Raw genomic sequence first — 19,842 nt, 5'->3', positions numbered from 1 at the left:
TTCTGATCTTGCATGAATCTTTTTATATTTAAAGTGACAGTACTTGTTGAGAATTTTAAAAAAGAATTTGCTGTGTGTGAGCAAGCTGTTCCCAAACTGAGTTTGCCAAGTTTTAAACTGTTATTTTATCAAAACAAAGAAGTTTCAATGAGACATACCTGTAAGAAGGAAAGGGCATGGAAGTTGGGAAACAAACAAAAAATGGAATCAGAACTCTCGCACTTGTAGAAGTGTGCATTTTAGCGTTGCCAAAAAAAAAAAAAATCACTTTTGGAGACCACTTCAGAAAATGCTTTCATGTATCTTATTTAATCCTGACAGCTGTTAGGTCGGTTGTTTCACCCTTGTTTTACAGTCAATTTAATAGCTATGGGAAGGTTAAAAGATTGGTCCCAGTCTCCCACAAATGGCTGCAGAGCTGGAACGCAAAGCCAAGTCTCCCAGTTGCCTGAGTGCCCAGAATCTCCAGGCTGTCTGGAGCTCCCATGCCACTGCCATTTTTTGAGATAATCAGTATTTAAAAAAAAAAAAAAAAAAAAAGTACAAAATGGCTCCACGTGTTAAATATTCACATTTAACCAGTTAATGTTTAAAGCACAAAAACATTTCAGTAGAATCAAACTATTCTTCTAAGATAACAGGATGTATACACAGTCCGCCATGACCTTTGTGGTTCTGTGATATGAAAAATTATCACTTGATCTTAGCCAAAAGGCCGAGAAGCGATGTGATAAGAAAAATTTAATGTCATATTTTAATTTGTCGGTGTATGTCAACAACTGCATGTCTAACCTGATTTGGAAAGAGCAGAAGTCTAAATTCTATCCCTTTGTGAATGTGGGTGAATTCCCAGGACAAATGGCCTCTAGCGGCGCCTAGCTCAACCCGAGATGTCGTTCCGGAACTAAGCCGGTTGAGCCCAATGGACCAAGCAGCAACTGGCTGCACACGCGAGTCCACACACGTTGTAGTTCGGGCGTCCCGGACCCTAAACCCAGGGGAACAGGGGGCCCCGGGAGCACGCGCGACGAGGCGGAAACAAGCACTCGGGCGGGGCGCCCTAGGCAGGAAAATTCCTGGGAGCGCGGGAAACCGGAGGCCCCGCCCCCAATCCGGGAACGCCCCGCCCATCGCCCGAGGCCCCGCCCCGAGGGCCACCCCGTCCCAGCGGTCCTGGGGCCCATGCCCCACCTCCTAGGCAACCAAACGGACGCTTTCTCCTTAGCAACCAGAGCGGCTCCCACCATGGCTGAAGAGGAAGTTGCTGCCCCGACGGAGAAAGTTATACGGATCCAGAGGGTGTTTATAAACCTGCTGGACTCATACAGCAGCGGAAACATCGGGAAGGTGAGCCGCGATGGGTCAGAGCAGAACCCCAGCCCCCAGCTCCCAGTCCCCAGCTCCCGGGCCCGCGAAACCCCACGGGGCGCTCTCAGGGGGTCCCCTGAGGGAGGGTTTTTGTCCTTGACACGGCCAATGCCCCCTGCTCCCCAGTCTGCCCCCAGGCTAGACAAGCAAGCGCCCTGCCTGGAAGCCCAGCTATTTGGAAATCGCTGGTCCAGCCCCCGTTGCTCCCCTGTTAATGCGAGGAAACTGGGGCTCAAAAGGAGAAAAGAGCTTGCCCAAGATCACATAGCGAGTTAGGGGCAGGACCTAGACTTAGAGCCCGGGTCTCCGACCTCCTAACCAGGTTCTCTTTCCACTCATCCACCGCGTCTGAAGCAGGTTAACTGACAAATAGGAAGTCTAGTGGTTATATCACCCACGAAGTATTTTTCATTCATCATCCTTTCAACATACGGTTTTAGTGTCTATTATTTGCCGGGTACTGTTTGGGGCCCTGAGTCCCATTTAGCTTCCTCACCCTTCCCAGTCTTTAGACCTGCCAAGAAAATGAAGATACTCAAAAAGACGACCCTAGGGCCCTTCATCTTAAAGTATTCAGTAGCCAAAAGAAATCCCTAATTTTATCATTTCCCTGAGTAGGACTCATTGACCTTATTCCTACCCTCTGGAGCTACACAGAAGTCTAACCTCACCTTGGATAGACTTCTGTGAGGCTACTGATCACACTTTCAGACAACACAAGCTGCCTAAAATAAGATGGGGCTACAGTGCATATCATCTGTATAGTCTCCCTAGGGCTGCAGTAACAAATTACCACAAACTGGGTAGCTTAAAACAACAAAATTTATTCTCTCCAGTTCTAGAGGCCAAAAGTTCGAAATCAAGGTGTCAGTAGGGTTGGTTCCTACTGGAGGCTCTAGAGAAGAGTCTGTTACAGCCCTCTCTCCTAGCTTCTGGTGGGCAATTCTAGGCATCCTTTGGCTAGGCTCATCACTCCACTCCAGTCTCTGCCTCTGTCTTCACATGGTGTTCTCCCCTAAGCATCTCTGTGTCCAAATTTCCCACTTCTTATGACCCCAGTCACTGGATTACAGCCTACTCTAATCCACTGTGATTTCATTTTAACCTGATTACATCTGCAAAGACCCTACTTCCAAATACAGTCACACATGCCCACTATTCAACCCACTACACCATCTACAGTTGATTGGTCAAAAAATATATATAATTTATATGTACAAATAGTATATTGTAAATGTAGCATATCATTACATATGCTAAACAATATATGTGATAGTATATATATATATCATATGTGATAGTATATATATCATTTCATATATATCTATATGTAAATAGTATATAATTATATATTATATATACCTACTAGAAGGGGTGAAAAACACATGCTATATCTTCCACATTACCAGGAAAGTGGAGAAAGAAGGGACAAGGACACAAACAAAACTAAATGCAATAACAAAGCATTAAAAAGCCAGGAGTGGTATGAACTTATTTGTGTCTTTCAAAAAGATAGATACAAATATAGAGAAGATAGATCACTAGATAGATAGGTAGGTAGGTAGGTAGGTAGGTAGATAGATAGATAGGTAGGTAAACAGACAGACAGACTAATCTAAATACACAAACCGTCTCCAAGGATCCACAAGACACTTAACTGTTATCTCTGGAGTTTGGGATTCACTCATTCATGCCCTCCTACTAAAAGGCAGGCACAGTAAATAAGACCAAAAAAATGTTGCTGCAGTTGAGGACCCTGCCTTTCTGGAAGGAGACAGCCAACAAATAATTTTTAGAATAAGCAAGATACTTCAATATGTGGCAAGTATTCCAAAGGAAAGAGAATAGCAGATGTTGACTGGTGGTAGAGAGCAGTTGCTTTAAATAGAGTTGCATGGAAGGGGTCTTTTGAAAGGTGACATTTAATCCTACGTACACAGGAAGAGGAACCGGCCGGAGGAACTAGTTCCCAGAAGGCACGGCAGGGGAAAAGGTTCTGAGGTGGGAGTCAGGTTGCGGAGGACAGAGCGGCCAGGATGCAGTGAACCAGGGGCTCCAGGGCCGCCAGCAGGCATCGTGCCCAGGACCCAAAAGACAAAAATGTTTAAATTTATTTTAAAATCAGAAGAAGGCAAATTAAATTTTAAAGTCAAAGATTGTGTGTTGTTATTGAAATACAGTCATACAATTTTTAATATATTTTATGAAAGGGCCCATGAACAGGTAACTGACAAATAAGTTCAGTGGTTAAATCACGACCCAGAAACATGGTTCCCCGCAGCAACTAAACAGTGCCTGACACCTGGTCAGCACTCCACCGGTATTTATTAGGTAAATTTAAAAATCAGAGTCAAATACAAAGGCCCAGATACTGCAGGGCTTTGGTCAGGAATTTGGTTTAGGTTCTAAATCCAGTGAAAGCCATTGGATGACTTAAAAAGGGAGAGGACATGATTGAGATTAGGAGGGAGGGAGGAAAGAGAATTTAACTTTTTACTTGACCTCCTTTCGATCTCTGATTATTTTTTACAACATAAGATTTTTACAATAAAACTTTTTCATTTGTAGAGGTTTTTTTCAAAAGTGTATCAGAGAATTTTCCAGTTATCCCTTAACTAACCAGGACCTTACTTTCTGAAAATCCAAGTAATTGCTGTTATCTGCACTAAGCAAAGGGGAGTAGGAATATAAAGCATCTAAAAAACATGGAAACCATGTATGTTATCCTCAGGCTTATGGCACAGTTGGGCAATGCCACCCCACCCCCTTCTCCCCGAGGTCCCTGGGAAGGAGTAGTAAGTGGCCTCTGCAGCCTTGGGTATTATATCAGAAGTTCCAACCTTACCTCTCTCTACCCAAGCAATCTTGGGCAAATTATTTACTGCTACTTATTACTCGATTGTGAAATGGGATCATAAAATTGAATGTGTTTGAGAGACAAATGAAAATATATATGGCATACTTGGGAAAAATATATTACAATAAGAGGTTGAACCTGACACCTTGCCTACTAACTTGGACTGTTTTTCATCAAAAAAATGAGGATAGGACTTTTTGTTTGATTGGTTTTATGTTTTTACTCCCAAGGTGTGATATCATCACGATTATTTACCTAAGTTGAATCTCTAAATTATATATTTAATATATAAATTAAAATTATTATTTATTTCTATGTATATATACATACACTTGATATATATGAAACTTTGTCACTGCATAAGCCACTCACAAAGATAGCTTTTGTAAAAGAAGAAAAGAAACTTTGTCAACCTCATTCTATTTCATTATTGGCTATTGAATGTTGAAATATGTGTAATCCAAATGGAGATGTGCTGTAAGTGTAAAATGCACGTCAAATTTCAAACACTATGGGGAAAAAAGAATATAAAATATCTCAATAATGTCTATATTGATGACATGTTAAATTGATAATATTTTGAATATATTAGGTTAAAGAAAAGCATTATCTAAATTAACTTCACCTGTTTCTTTTCACTTTTGTTGATGTGGCTCCCAGTAAATTTAAGTCACATGAGTGGATCACATTACGTTTCTACATTTCTGCTGGACAAAACAAACTGAGGTGGGAAGCCCCATAAAAAAGACTGGCAGGACCCCCCAGGCAGGGCCACTACTCTCCTGCCAGCACCATCCAGTTCCCTGGTCCAGCGGCTTTATCTCATTATTTGCCTCTGAAACCGCTTACTTCTAGGAAAGTGGAACTTACCCCTAAAATTCTATTGGTTCCCTGAGCTCACTCCTGATTGATCCATTTGTAGTACTTCATTTGCATGGAGATCACTCCTGATTGGTTATTTCTCTCCCTCCTGATTGGTCCATTTCTACAAAGCTTGTTGAGAATTAGTCAACTTTTGTTATACCTTATTTGCATATAATGTTGCAAAGTGTGAACTGGCTGCCTATAAAAGCCTGTGTAAACCTACAGACGGGGTCCACAGCTTGGGTGTTAACTCCTCTGGGCCCGCTGGCGTAGTAAACCTGAGTTCTCCAACTCTCCGAGTGCTGTTTGGTCTCTCGCGAGGATCCAGGTTGCTGTCACCACTGAGCTGTAACATGGAGCTATAACACTGAGTTGTAACACATTTTTCCGCAACATAACGTCACGAACAAGATAGCCCAGCTCTGCCTAGTGCGAGGGCAGGATGATACCCTTAATGAGTTCTTTAAGCTGAGACTGAGTGCCTTGCCTATAAAATGAGAAATGCTAACAGTACCCACTTCACTGGGCTGTCGTGGGAATTAAACCCACTTCGAGGAGACACCAGTGTACAAAACACTAGCTCTGCTGAGCGGCGCCGCTAGCAAGCTTTCAGTAAAGGTCAGTTTATAGAATCATCATTCATTGAGTGTCCTTCCTCTAAGTTGTGCTTAGTATTTGGGAAATTTCTGTTGTCTTGCAGTTTCTTTCCAACTGTGTCGTCGGGGCTTCACTGGAAGAAATTACCGAAGAGGAGGAAGAGGAAGAGGAAAATAAATCGGCGATGCCGGAAGCCTCCTCCACCAAACTGAAGGAAGGCACGTTTCAGATCGTGGGCACGCTTTCCACGCCTGAAACCCCCCAGCCCGACTTTGCAGTGGAGACGTACCGTGTAAGTCCAGGGGTGCTGCTAAGAGGAGACCAAGGCAAGAGCCACCTTTGGCTGCGATGTCCTTACAATGTGTTCATGAGTCTTTGCTTCTCACCTCGTCTCTTCTGCCAATCGCGACGGGGTGGGGAAGGGAACGGTGGGCGTCGTCCGCCTGTGATGGAGATTAACCACCATGGCCTCCTCTTTAAAGGCTTGCCTGCAGCAAAGAACCTAAATGATTTACTCTTAGAAAGTATAGATCTCATTTGGACTTTCAGACTCACAAAATTCTCTACCCTGTGTTTCAAACATGTTCTGCCCCGCTTTACACAGACATGACTCTGGACCACGGCCGGCGGCGTCAGTGAAAGAGAAATGTCCTTTGATTTACCACTCGGGAATGACATACCATTATTATATTGCTGTCTTATTGAGAAACAGTGCTTCCTTCACAAGACACATTCTACACAATCTTCATCCTGAGACATTTAAATACTGCCAAGAGGGGCGGCTGTCCCAGTCTAATACCTCCCATCACCATAACTGCTACTCTCCAGACCCTAAGAGACAGCTTTGCCCACGCTCTACCCTGCAACAGCCTTTCTCTTCTCTCCCCCAGTCAGCCCTATTCATCCTTCAAGATTTAACTCAGGATGTCATCTCCTCTAGGAAGCCCTCCATGATTCCCTACTCCCAGTTTAGATTCTGACCTGCCTAGATCCTAACACTTTCCCCACTCTATTGTTAATATCTGTCTATTGTGGGTCACATTGATTGTAGACAGTAGAGACTGCACCCCACTTTTTCTCATGCCTATGCGAGACTGGCAGCAGTGGCCCTCAATCAGCATTCGTGGATGAGGGCTTCAGCCCCCTCCCACCATCTCTGGGAGCTTTCTTCACCACTTACCCCCTTTCACCCTCTTCTGGGTCTTCGCTCGACACTGGCTTTTCTCTTTCCACCTATTCGTATGCTCAAATCTTTCCCAATGAAAAAAAAGCAAACAAAAAACCACAGCACCACACAGCGCACACGCACACACACACACATACACACACACACACACACACTTAATTTGCCCCCCCCCCCCCCCGCCTCTTTCTCTGCCCCCGGGCGCCTGCCACCACTAAACTTGAGAGAGGGCTCAGCCACATTTGCAGGCTTCACTCCTGCACTCTCCAGTCCCCACCCCTTCACAAGCAGTGCCCAGGCCATTATCACCAGTGAGCTCCTAATTCCCCAGGGCCTGGCTTACCCAGCCCCCTGCTTCCCAGGAGAAACTCTCCTTCCTGCATCTGCAGCCGTCGCATGACCTCTCACTTCCCTTATGCATCCAAGCACTCCTTCCTGGGCTCTTTCACTAACTCCTTTTCTTCTTTCCATCCTTTAAATGAAGTTTCCCCCTCGGCTTCCCCCTCTCTCCCAATAGGCATCCTTTTTTTTTTTTTACTTCTTTTTTTAAATTGAGTATAGTTAATTTACAATGTTGTGTTCGTTTCAGGTACAGCAAAGTGACTCCGTTATACATATACATATATATATATATTCTTTTTCAGATTCTTTTTCATTATAGGTTATTATAAGATAATGAATACAGTTTCCTGTTAGGCATCCTTCTTAAATAGTATCCAGCCCTATAGCTTCAGCTCCCATACAGGCCAGTGCCTTTCAGATCCCTCCCCAGCCCTGTGGACTGACCGGCAAATCCAAATGCTTCCTAGCCCTCTCCCCCAGATTTCCTGCATCATTTCTACATCAGCATACCCCAAATTAACTTTATTACACTCAGCCCTTTGTATTCCTAATTTTTATTAAGGGCCTTGCTGTCTGTATCAGTTTGGGCTGTTTTGAGCTGCAAGTAATAGAAAAAAAAAAAAGGCAATGCAAATCAGGTTAATTCATCAGCTTATGTGGCTGGTGATCTCAAGGAAGAACCTGCTTCAGGCCTGGCATGATCCAGGGATCCAGGGGCTGCAGTCCCTTTTCCTGCCCTTTCCTGGGTTCCATCTTCCTCTGAGGGTTACTTCATCCTCAGGCTGGCAGCAAGACTGCAACAGTCCAGGCATTTGTACACATACACAGCCACAACCTGATGAAGAGAAAGGCTCTTACAGAGAAAGGAGGATGAGTGTTCCAGCAGCACCCCACAAGTATCTCCTTGAATCTCACTGCCTTGAAATGAGTCACTTGTCCATTCCTGAACCAGTCACTCACCCTGAGATCAGTAAGGCCCATCCCTTGAACTAGAGGATGAGTTAACCCCCCATGGGCTAAGTGCGGTTCTGCTGGGAAAGAGGAAGACGAAATAGACATTTCTCGACAACTAAGGGTGTCCTTTATAGCATTCACCATGCACTTGTCCCCATCAGAGCTGAAACCCTGGTATTGCTGTGGGCTCTTGACTCCCGACTGTGAACTGGAAAACAAAACAAAACACATAATTTAAGAGCTGTGAGTTCCATCTTATTAGGGGCTTACTGAGGACTACAGCCTGGGAGACAGCCTCTCGGAGCGCTCTGAGGAACTGCTCCAAAGAGGCAGAGGGGCAGGTAAGTATATATGTGATTTTTGGTTAAGGGGGTACACAAAACCAAGCACACGTCCCAGTAAAAGGTCACTGCTATTCACAAGGAACAGATGTCTCCATTAATGATCTTACTGCTTTTCTAGGTATGAGAAGATGCAAGAAATCAGGTTCCTAAAAATTTCTCCTAAAATAGCTGTGTGAAGTCCTGTTCTGCCAGTTTTCCCCAGAGTACAGAGTGCCTCATTCCTGATCCCCACCCTGAGTTCCTTTCAGGGAGTGTCAGAGGTGGGCTGTTGCAGTGGCTAATGACCTAATCCTTGCAGAGCTGGATGGTGAGTGACATTCTTTAGTGGGCACTGTCACCTCCTGTGTCCTCTCAGTCATGGAATCCTCAACCGGTCTCTTTACTAGCTTGCTAAAGAATGCCTCCTTTCCATTCTCCTAGCTATTCGCTTTGGTTCAGATCTACATCACTGATCATTATTTATACCTGAATTTGATTCAGTGAATGTGTATCGAGCACTTTAAAGAGCCACGGATGCACCCATTGCTTACAGCCTAGGGGGGACTCTGTGATGTAAACTAGCGGCTCCATCCATGATGACAGAGGTGGGCACACAGAGCATCCAGAACTGCCTGGAAAGGACAATTGTGAGTTCTCAGTCTCACCTACAGAGCCAGGCAAATGCAGCTTCAAACTCTTCTCTACCACACAGATCAAGGCCCCCTAAGGTCCTCTGGAAAACAGGCTGGTCCAGGTTGTAAAAGGTGCTTCTGCCTGGCTCAGCAAATGGCCTGCTATTCCCCGAACTTCCCAGGCTCTGCTGAGTGACCTTGTACTCACCCTTCCAGCCCAACTCAAATATCAACTCCTATAAGCCAGAATCATGTATTTCTCCTGGCTCATCAAACCTCAGAGTTACCTCCGTGATAGCCCTTTCCACATTGGGAGCTGCTGTGTAAGGCTGTGCAGGTTGTGCACTGCACAAGGATGCCCAGCTATGGGCATGACTAGGGACTGAAAAGTGATGTGTTCTGCTGGCTACAGTGTGCCCCAGAGTGGGTGCCTTACAATTTTCCCACCCAGAGCAGGTTACCTTTTTCTAATTTGTGCAGTCTTCATACATGCTTAGTTGTGTCCTTGTACATGTTAGACCATAGTTATTTGCTAAAAGTTCCCAATGACACACACACACACCCCACCCACACACACACACACCTCTGTAGAATCAGTAATCATGTAGTAGTCATTTTTGTCTCTCTCTCGTTGGGGTCAAAATCAGGGCCCACAAATATTTGTTGGATAAACAAAGGAATGCATGAACATGATCACTGAGTATGCGGTCAGGATGACCATTCTCTTGAAAACACGCCTATTTCTTTCTAAATCAGTCCAACTATGATTAACAAGTGTGCATATTTTCCTCTGGACACCGTGCTCACATGGTTTCACAGGCCAGAATCAGAGAGGCTTCATCTTCTGTCTCTTGAAAGAGACCTGGAATGCCCTGCATAGGAACAAGCGTCTTTGATTTCTCCCCATCCCCCAGTGTTCCTCCTTTCTCTTCGTGTCATTGCTGAGTCTAGGTGAGTCCTGGCTGTACCAGGGGAGTGACTTCCTCTCACATCGTCATGTTGCTGACAAGGTGACAATCAACGTTTGCATCAGCATTTTCAGAGGGTCTTCCCTCTCGTATGAATAGCCCAGAAAATAAATCCAATTGATAATATGGGTTGAATTGTGTCCAAGACATGTTGAAGTCCTAACCTCCAGTACCTCAGAACGAAAGCTTATTTGAACATAGGATCTTTTTTTTTTTTTTTTTGAGGTATTGTTGATTTACTATATGGTGTTTGTTTTTGGTGTACAGCAAAGTGATTCAATTATACATATATATACATATTCTTTTTCATATTCTTTTCTATTGTGGTTTATTACAGGATATTGAGTATAGTATAGTAAGACCTTGTTGTTTATCTATTTTATATATAGTAGTTTGTACATGCTAATCCCAAACTCCTAGTTTACCCCTGCCTCTCGCCCTTCTCTCTTTGGTAACCACAAATTTGTTTTCTATGTCTGCAAGTGTATTTCTGTTTTGTAAATAAGTTCACTTGTGTCCTATTTCAGATTCCACACATAAGTGATATCATATGATATTTGTCTCTCTCTGACTTACTTCACCTTGTGTGATCATCTCTAAGTCCATCCATGTTGCTGCAAATGGTATTATTTCATTCTTATGAATGGCTGAGTCATATTTGAACATAGGGTCTTCACAGAGGAAATCAAGTTCAAAGGAATTCATTTGGGTGGACTCCTAATCCAATAAGCCTGAGGTCCTTATAAAAAGGGAAAATTTGAACACAGACACAGGTACAGGGAGCAGGTCATGTGAAGATGAAGGCAGGGATATGGGTGATGCTTCTACAAGCCAGGAAATGCCAGAGGTGGTCAGTGAACCACCAGAAGCTGGGAAAGAGCCATTGAGCGGAAGCTCCCTGACAGCATTCAGAAGGAACTAGCCCTGCCCACACCTGGATCGTGGGCTTTTAACCTCCAGAACCGTGAGACACACTTTTCTGCTGTTTAAGTCACTTGGTTTTTGGAACTTAGTTACAGCATCACTAGGACACGAAAACAGCTGGACACAAAAGGACTTAAAGAACAGACTGGATACACTGGCGGTCTGTGCAGTTGAATTTAACAAGGATATGTTAACCTCTAAAGAAAGTCATCTCCCTTTTTGGTTCACCAACAAAGTTGTGTGGTAAGAGACCAAGTTTGATCTGAAAGGTTCTGCTTTAATGCAACTGGTCAAGGATCTGTGGGGGAATATCTGATCCTTGAGGCAGCAGGAATAACAACTCATGCAAATCCTGGTCATTTTACAGTTGTCTTTAATAGCCACCCACGGTATGGCACTGCCGGAAAATGTGCTGGCATCCATGCAGCAAGGAATAGCTAGTTAAAGACAATGATCACCAAAGATACTTTCATCTAATGGAAGAACTTGATGTTTTTAACCATCAAGAGTTTCTGCATTTAAAAATATTCCCAGCTGTCAATTGTGATAAGTTACCTTACATCCCAAACAAGAACAGATTAACCCATCTTGAGGCTCCTGAAATAATCCACATTCATCACTCATCAGCACTTCTGAGTGATTCATGGTATATAATTGCTCAAATAAACTGGCATAGAGATTGAGTTAGTTTTAAATGCCTCACACAGTTTCTTCCTGTGTGTTCTAATTCTTCCCTTCTGAATCGGGGTTTAAACAGCCCGCAGAAATAGTGCCTAAGATTATTATGCAATTTTTTCATCATCTGCTCCCAGCCATTTTCATAAACTTCTTTGTTACTTGAAAACTACACACAGAAGAGAGCCAAAATTTCATTTTAAATAGATATCCCTCCGCAAATGTTTCTTGTGGGACCTTCAGTGCAGTACATCTAATTTGGAAATTGTCATTCCTGTCTAAATAGTAAAGTTACTTCATTAGCCCCTTGCAACAAATGACTGTCAGCTTTCTTTTCAGGCCATCTCTCGAGAGGACCTTCTCATGCACCTGCTGGAGTGCGACGTTATCATCTATAACATTACCGAGAACCCGCAGCAAGTGGAGGAAACCATCTGGGCAGTCTCCGGTCAGTGAGATGCACCCTGTGATCTCCAGAGATGTGACTTTGGTGCCGTTTACTGTACCTGAAAGTCATCTAAGGCACACTAGGCAAATTAGGGCTGTAGAAGAGCTGATCCGAGACGTACCTAAGAACGCAAAGTGAAATCAGACCCGTGGATATGCCTGTGGATCGCGTTAAGAGAGAAATCAAGGCATATTAAAATCTTTAAGAGTTTATGTGAGCAAAAATCGAGTTGTATTGGGCAGCACCAAACCAGAAGCAGTCAGGCACTCCGCCAGCAGGAGCCAAGGGCAAGACACTTATAGAGGGAAGCCGGAAGCAAAGCAGTTCTTTGATTGGCTATAGCTTAAGCGTTTACCTTCTTTGGAAGAGCCTAGTTGGCTGTTTGTGACTAGTTGTTCTTAGGTTTTGGTTTGCTTATCTAAGCTGCTAAGGTATTAGAACCACCTTAGTCTCACAGCCTCCTTGTGTAATTAATTTAGCAATAGACACTTCCAAAGAATAGAAATTTTTATTGAAGGGTAGTTGATGTACAATATTACATAAGTTACAGGTGTACAATATAGTGACTCACAGATTTTAAAGGTTATACTCCATTTATAGCTATTATAAAACACTGGCTATATTCCCTGTGCTGTACAATATATCCTGGTAACCCATTTTATACCTAACAGTTGGCACCTTTTAATCTTCTACCCCTATATTGCCCCTTCCCCCTTCCCTCTCCCCACTGATAACCACTAGTTTGTTCTCTGTATTGTGAGTCTGTCTCCTTTTTGCTATATTCACTAGTTTGTTGTATTTTTTAGATTCCACATATAAATGATATCCTACAGGATTTGTCCTTCTCTGTCTGACCTATTTCACTTAGCAAAATACCCTCCAAGTCCATCATGTTGTTGAAAATGGCAAGATTTCACTCTTTTTATGGCTGAGTAGTATTCCACATCTTCTTTATCCGTTCATCTGTTGACAGACACTTAGGTTACTTCCATATCTTAGCAATTGTAAATAATGCTGCTGTGAACATTGAAGTGCATGGATCTTTTCAAAGTAGTGTTTTTGTTTTTTCAGATGTATACCCAGGAGTGGAATTGCTGGGTCATATGATATTCTGTTTTTAGTTTTCTGAGCAAACTCCATACTGTTTTCCACAGTGGCTGCACCAATATGCACACCACAGTGTATGAGGATTCCCTTTTCTCCACATCTTCACCAGCATTTGTTATTTGTGTTCTTTTTGATGATAGGCATTCTGACAGGTATGAAGTGGTATCTCACTGTGGTTTTGATTTTCATTTCCCTGGTGATTAGCGATGCTGAGCATCTTTTCATGTGCCTGTTGGCCATCAGCATTTCCTCTTTTGATAAACATCTATTCAGTTCTTCTGCCCAGTGTTTTAGTTGCTTTATGTGTGTGTGTGTGTGTGTGTGTGTGTGATGCTGAATTGTATGAGCTCTTTATACATGTTGGATATTAACCCTTTATCTGTCATATCACCTGCAAATATTTTCTCCCATTCAGTAGGTTATCTTTTTGTTTTATCAATGATTATCTTTGCTATGCAAACTTTTAAGTTTAATTAGGTCCCATTTGTTTATTTTTTGCTTTTGGAGACAGATCCAAAAAAAATATTGTATGATTTATGTCAAAGAGTGTTCTGCCTATGTTTTCCTCTAGGAGTTTTATTGTTTCCAATTTTACATTCAGGTCTTTAACCCATTTTGAGTTTATTTTTGTATAAGATGTTAAAGAATGTTCTAATTTCATTCTTTTACATGTAGCTGTCCAGTTTTCCCAGCATCACTTATTAAAAAGACTGTCTTTTCTTTGTTGTATATTCTTACCTCCTTTGCTGTAGACTAATTGACCACAGGCACATAGATTGATTCACTATTCTATTCCATTGATCTATGTGTCCAAAGAATAGAATATTTTTACTCATTAAAAGAAATGAAGCATGGACTTTCAAAATTCAAGCTTTATCATTCTACAGGCACTGCTTAAAAATGTGGGGTTGAATATACCGGGAAAATACAAAGACAAATAAGAAAAAGGTTATACCCTCAAGGCTTTTCTAGGTCCACAAGAGAGCTGAGGGACACGGGAGAAACTTTCATGCAGGACAGAGAATGGCATGTTCCCATGAAAGGCATCACCAGAGGGATGTGATTTCAGGAGGACAAGAATTATTTCTAACTGTGATGATTTGTTTCAATTCAGCAAATGTTCCCTGACAGCTAGGGTCAGGAAGGGGTTGCAGAGAATGCTTTCATTTTTAAAATGCTTTTAAAAAAAGGTAATGAACTCTAAGGTACAAGATGATGTTTAGCAGTTTGGTTGTGATTCATCTCCTTACTAAGACAGGAGCAAAGTAGAGCTAATCAGCTTATTTGAATCATCATTCCAGACTAGGAGGACAGCCAAAAAGACACAGAGCACCTCACTTTTCAGTATTTTTTTTACACTTCAATATCTTTGTTGTCAGCAAATTAGTTCAGAGGTCAGCAAACCTTTTCTGTAAAAAGCCAGAAAGTAAAAATTTTTGGCTTTTCAAGCCAACTGCTCTGCCTTTGTAGCAAGGACACAGCTATAGACAATATGTAAATAAATGGGCTGCATTCCAATAAAACTTTATTTACAAAGACAGGCAGTACATTGCCAACCCTCAAAGAGGGTCAATAGCAGAGTTATAATTTGGCTTACATTCAGAGAAATGGAATGAGGCCTCGGGAACGTCTGTACCATATTCAGAGAGATAATGAAGGAAAAGTACTCTCTGTGGGTGTGTGGGAGTCCTCAGGAGCCTAGACTGTTTGTTTTCTCACTTATAACTTTGGGCCTTAGTTTCGTTCAGTCAGATGCACATCAAAAACGTGAACAACGTGTCATCTTTTGGAACAGAGCTTTTTAAAGCCTACTTTCCACATTTTGTCCCTTTGCAAATATTTACAGATGACACATAATTGCCCTTTCTAAGATAATTGCACCACCTAAAATAATGATCAGACCTAATGTTTACTGAGTTCTCACTTTGTGCCAGTCTTTGGAAGTTGATTTCTTTCTATATACTTGCAGTTTTCTTTAACTTTTTTAAAATTGAAGTATAATTGGTTTACAATGTGTTAATTTCTAGTGTACAGCAAGGTGATTCAGTTATACATATATGTATCTATTCCTTTTCACATTCTTTTTCATTATAGGTTATTACAGAGTATTGAATATAGTTCCCTGTGCTGTACAGTAGGATCTTGCTGTTTATGTATTTTCTATATAGTAGTTAATATCTGCAAATTCCAGACTCCCAATTTATCCTCCAACCCCCTCTTTAACTTTTCATTTTTTTCTGAAATAAGACCTAGACATGTTTTGAAGATTAAAAAGCACAGTAGGATTTAGAATAAAGAGCAGCAATTCCCTGCATTTTTCTTCCATTCTGTCTCATTTAACCCACCTGTTCCTTTTAATTTTTTTCAGGGTGGGGGTAATTAGGTTTGTTTATTTATTTATGTAATGATTTATTTTAATGGCAGTACTGGGGATTGGAGTGAGGACCTCTTACACTCTGTGCACGCACTCTACCACTGAGCTATACCCTCCCCCACCACCTGTTCCTAATACACAAAAATACCTGCATCAATGTCCCTTGATTATGTTTTTCTTTTTTCAGTGGAGGTGCTGGGGATTGAACCCAGGACTGCGTGCATGCTGAGCATGCGCTCTGCCACTGAGCTATACCTACCCCCTTGATCATGAATTTTAGACATTGACCACTGACTTCTTGCTAAGGGAGATGAGCTTCAGCCCTTCATAGGACCCCCTGTCCTGCCTCTCCTTCCCCCACACACACTGCTCCTCAGGGGAACGTAATGGGTTCTCAAACTTTGACACTGCATTTCCTTTCATAAGCTTTAAAATGTAGAGTATGTTTTATTGTTTCCTTCTTCATTCTAATAGAGAACTTTAATTAAGAAAATTGTATTATCCATTTTGTGAAAAAGTTTTCAATGTGTTATCTCCTTTTTTGAGATACAAAGTATTTGTGTCTGTAAGAAAGTATAGCCCTTGGTCAGTCATGGGGGTGGGCAGACGTGGAGTGGGTGGGGCTGTAGAGAAGAGTGGGGGGAACTTTGTCATCTTATCTGATTTACTTAGATTTGGGGGCTGTTCTGTTTTTGTTTTTACAACGAATATGTATTAGTTCTTAATAGTGTTTTATTAAAGTATTTTCACAAATTTTAGTATAAAAGAATTCTACTTTGCCTTCCGCAGATACTATCAAAGGAAGGCAAAATAGGAGAAAGAAATTAAGTATTGGAGATGCAAGAAAATATTTGCATATATAGACAAAATGTGCTGCTCGTTCACCTGTGAACAAGCAGAGCGTCTTGGACCCATTAGAATGATCGTAAGCAGAAGAGGGTAAGCCAGCGCGAAGACCTCTGCGCGTGCCGAGCATTCACAGAGCAGGCCAGCCCGGAGCGCAGCAGAGCAGCAAGGGTGGAAGAGCAAAACTAAACTGAAGAGGCAGTTTTTGCCAAGAGAATAAATGCAGAAACTAAAGGTAGCATTCACCTTGGAACTAATGTGCGGACATGGTGTTCTCAGACTTAATCCAGTAATACTTTCTCAACTTAGGGTTGGAATCCATGAGTTTCTCGGGTTCAGGATATCAGTATTTTATTGTTTTGCTTATTGTTAAAGACATCAGCTCGTGAGACTAAAACTGGACCATGACAGCTGTGTCACTTAGATCCTCCGACAATTTAATTAGGCCTCACTTTAGATTGTGTTTTCTGGAAAATTATGTCATGAGAAATATTTTAGTGAAATCATGTGCCGCTGCAAAGTATTCAAGGAGGTTCAATGCTTATACGTGGGGAGGGCCCTCCTGGGAAATGACAAACCCAAACCCTTTGGAAACCAAATCCTCACCCATCCAGTCCACCGCTGTTCTCAATTCCAGTCCCTACCAATGGTTCATAATCAAGCCTGCTGCCTCACCAAAGGCCTCCACGCTCCGGCACGGGCTGCCCTCCCCCAGCCAGGGGGAGTGGGAGGGGTGGGCAGATTATTTCCTTCCACGAAGGCTTAAGCCAGAAGGGACTGCTTTATGTGAAATCCTAAGAGGGCCTTGCCTTCTGATTTAGGGCCTGCAGCCCGCATCCCCAGCCCTGCTGGGGCCTCTGGGTCCATTCTCTACACTGGGCGGCCATGGGGCACAGTGGGGAGACCACAGGCCAGGCAGCCAGGCTTCCTGGATTGGACTCTGCCCCACCACTTCCCTCCAGGATTCTGGGCAAACTGTGCCTCCCTTCCCTGATCTGTAAAAGCAGAGATAATAGTAGTGTCTTGCGCCTAATGGTAAGAATCCAATAAAGGCATGAATTGTTCCAGTCCTTGTCAGCTATGGCGATTAGTGACACTAGCCCTCGGATAAAGTGAAAGCAAACCAACAAGACCTAGTGTCTAGCACAGGGAACTATGCTCAGCATCTCGTAATAGCCTATAGCGGAAAAGAATCTAAAAAAGAACAGATACATACAACGTATTTATATGAATCACTTTGCTGTACACCTGAAACTAGCAACATTGGAAATCAACTCTACTTCAATTTAAAAAAAAATTTTTTTTAAGTGAAAGCACACTGCTGAAGGCAAGGAAATAAGAAGGGGCTGAAGTTTTGAGCTGGGTTCAAAAGAGTCAGGCGGCTGCAGGGAGCCGGCCAAGAGCAAAGTTGGGGATGGGGCAGTGAAACCTCAGAGGGGAAGCTTCGTGGTGTTAAGTCGCTCTTTGAAAGAGGAGTCACTTCAGGTCCCACTGGTAATTAAAAGTACACGTGATTCTGAAAACACGTTCTGCATGGATCCAAATAACGGCTCTGCCTTTTGGCCCTCCAGCCCTGAACGAAGAAATCAACCATTTCGAAAAGCGGAAGGTGTTTATTTTGGTGTCCACGGTGATGACCTGGGCGCGGTCCAAGCCCCTGGACCCGGTAAGTAGCGCGCCGGCGTTTCTTCTCTGCTGCCTTGCACCCCCGATGCCGTGCAATCTGCACGCGGACAGAGCTTTCCGCAGCTGATGGTGTCACCTTACGCTCCTGAGCCCTGTCCCGGGATAATACGCACTTGGCAAAGTTCCTGTGCTCCAAGCACATTCGATTCTAAGGGACGCGTTGTTTTACATGTCGCTTAGAAAGAAAATAATAATAATACTGCCTATTCGGCTATGACAATGCTTGCTTATCACTCTTACTTTAAATGTGTGGAAGAGCTCTCTTTTCGACTTACTGAGACCTGTATTTTTGTCATCTACATGCTTTTGCACACATTCAAAGGAAAATATAAGCAAAATACAGTGAATGTAGTATTCCCGAAATTTCTTCAGACTAAGTCCAGCTTCTCTGAGTCACACCTGCGTTCTGTCTTTCCTCACAATAACTCAGTGTGAAGCCTGAGTCATGTCATTTATTTCTGCGTCATTTCCTATAAAGCTCGTGGTTATTATTTTGCAAAAAAAAAAAAAAGAAAAAATACTGAGTCATTCGTCTAGCATTGTTTATTTTCTCCCCTGATACCAGATTTGCATTTGCTGCTCTGCTCCAGTGCCTCTGTGCCTATGAGCCACCTTTTCACCTCAATGCTGAGTCACAGTATAATCTTTGTTTTAATTTTTTTTTTTTTTTTTTTTTTTTTTTTACTGGAGGTACTGGTGATCGAATCCAGGACTTTGAGCCTGCAAAGCACGCCCTCTACCACTGAGCTATACCCTCCCCTCAGTATAAATCATTTTAAAACTCATGTTAGAATCAGTGGAATATGTTATTTATAACAAGGAAATGTTTAGAGATTTAGCAGACTTATTACCTGAAAGGCCATTTATTTATTTATCTCCCCTCTCTGTGGACCAGGAGGTCCTCAAGGGCAGGGTCCAGAGGTTTCATGTCCCTTTTTAATAAAGCTCACTTACCTACTCCATTTGGTTGCCATTATCTCAAGGAGCAGGCCAGTTATTTTATTCCTGTTGAAATTCCATCATTCAGAGAGTCTAGAAAAGTGTCTGCTGCAGAACAATCATTGGTCCCTTGACTGATCATTTTGCTGGCCTGATGGGTTGTCCTCACTCCTTCAGTTATAGACTAACTCTTACTGACTTCAGCAAAGTGGGGATTTATTAACTCACATAACTGGTAAGTCCAATAATGGACTTCAGAAACAGCTGGATCTAGAAGCTCAATGTTCTCAGAACTAACCTACTCTCTTTCTCCCATTCTTTCTTTTTTCCTCTGAATAGGGTTCATTCTCAGATAATCTCTCCCCTCCTTCTGGCTCCCAGGAGCTCCCAAGCTTACATCCCTGGAGCTTCAATTTTCTTTTCCACTTTGGCCATGTCTCATCTCAGCACTGGAATATGCTGTTCATCCAGGTCTCAGGTCATGAGCCTCGCTTTAAGCCAGTCACTATAGCCAGGGGAATGCGGAGCTCTGACTGGCCACACCTGGGATCATTTACCCACTTCCAGAGGCAGGGATGATCAGCCCCCTAGACTAGATGGGCTGAGAGTGGAGAAGAGATTGTTCCCTCAAAGAAAATATGGAAAACATCTCCTGTGTTAGCTCCCTTGTCCTTTTGGCATGCCCTACTGTGGTTCTAATTTGTATTTCCCCAACGGCTCGAGATGGCTTTAAGTTAGGTTTATTAAGTTATAGT

General features: G+C 42.7%; 1 protein-coding gene across 1 annotated transcript in view; it reads left to right on the top strand.

Moving 5' to 3' along the window:
• Nucleotides 1-1,183: 1,183 nt before the first annotated feature.
• The window catches only part of AK7 (adenylate kinase 7), a 66,780-nt gene continuing 48,121 nt past the window's right edge, over nt 1,184-19,842 (top strand). Inside the window, exons 1-4 of the mRNA XM_010968760.3 lie at nt 1,184-1,347; nt 5,790-5,978; nt 12,027-12,135; nt 18,034-18,128. Coding sequence (XP_010967062.3) covers nt 1,246-1,347; nt 5,790-5,978; nt 12,027-12,135; nt 18,034-18,128 — 495 coding nt within the window. The 5' untranslated portion in view covers nt 1,184-1,245. The remainder of the gene's footprint in view (nt 1,348-5,789; nt 5,979-12,026; nt 12,136-18,033; nt 18,129-19,842) is intronic.

The sequence above is a fragment of the Camelus bactrianus genome, chromosome 6, assembly GCF_048773025.1.
Source record: "Camelus bactrianus isolate YW-2024 breed Bactrian camel chromosome 6, ASM4877302v1, whole genome shotgun sequence".
NCBI lineage: Eukaryota > Metazoa > Chordata > Mammalia > Artiodactyla > Camelidae > Camelus > Camelus bactrianus.
This window is presented reverse-complemented; position numbering and strand designations above follow the sequence as displayed.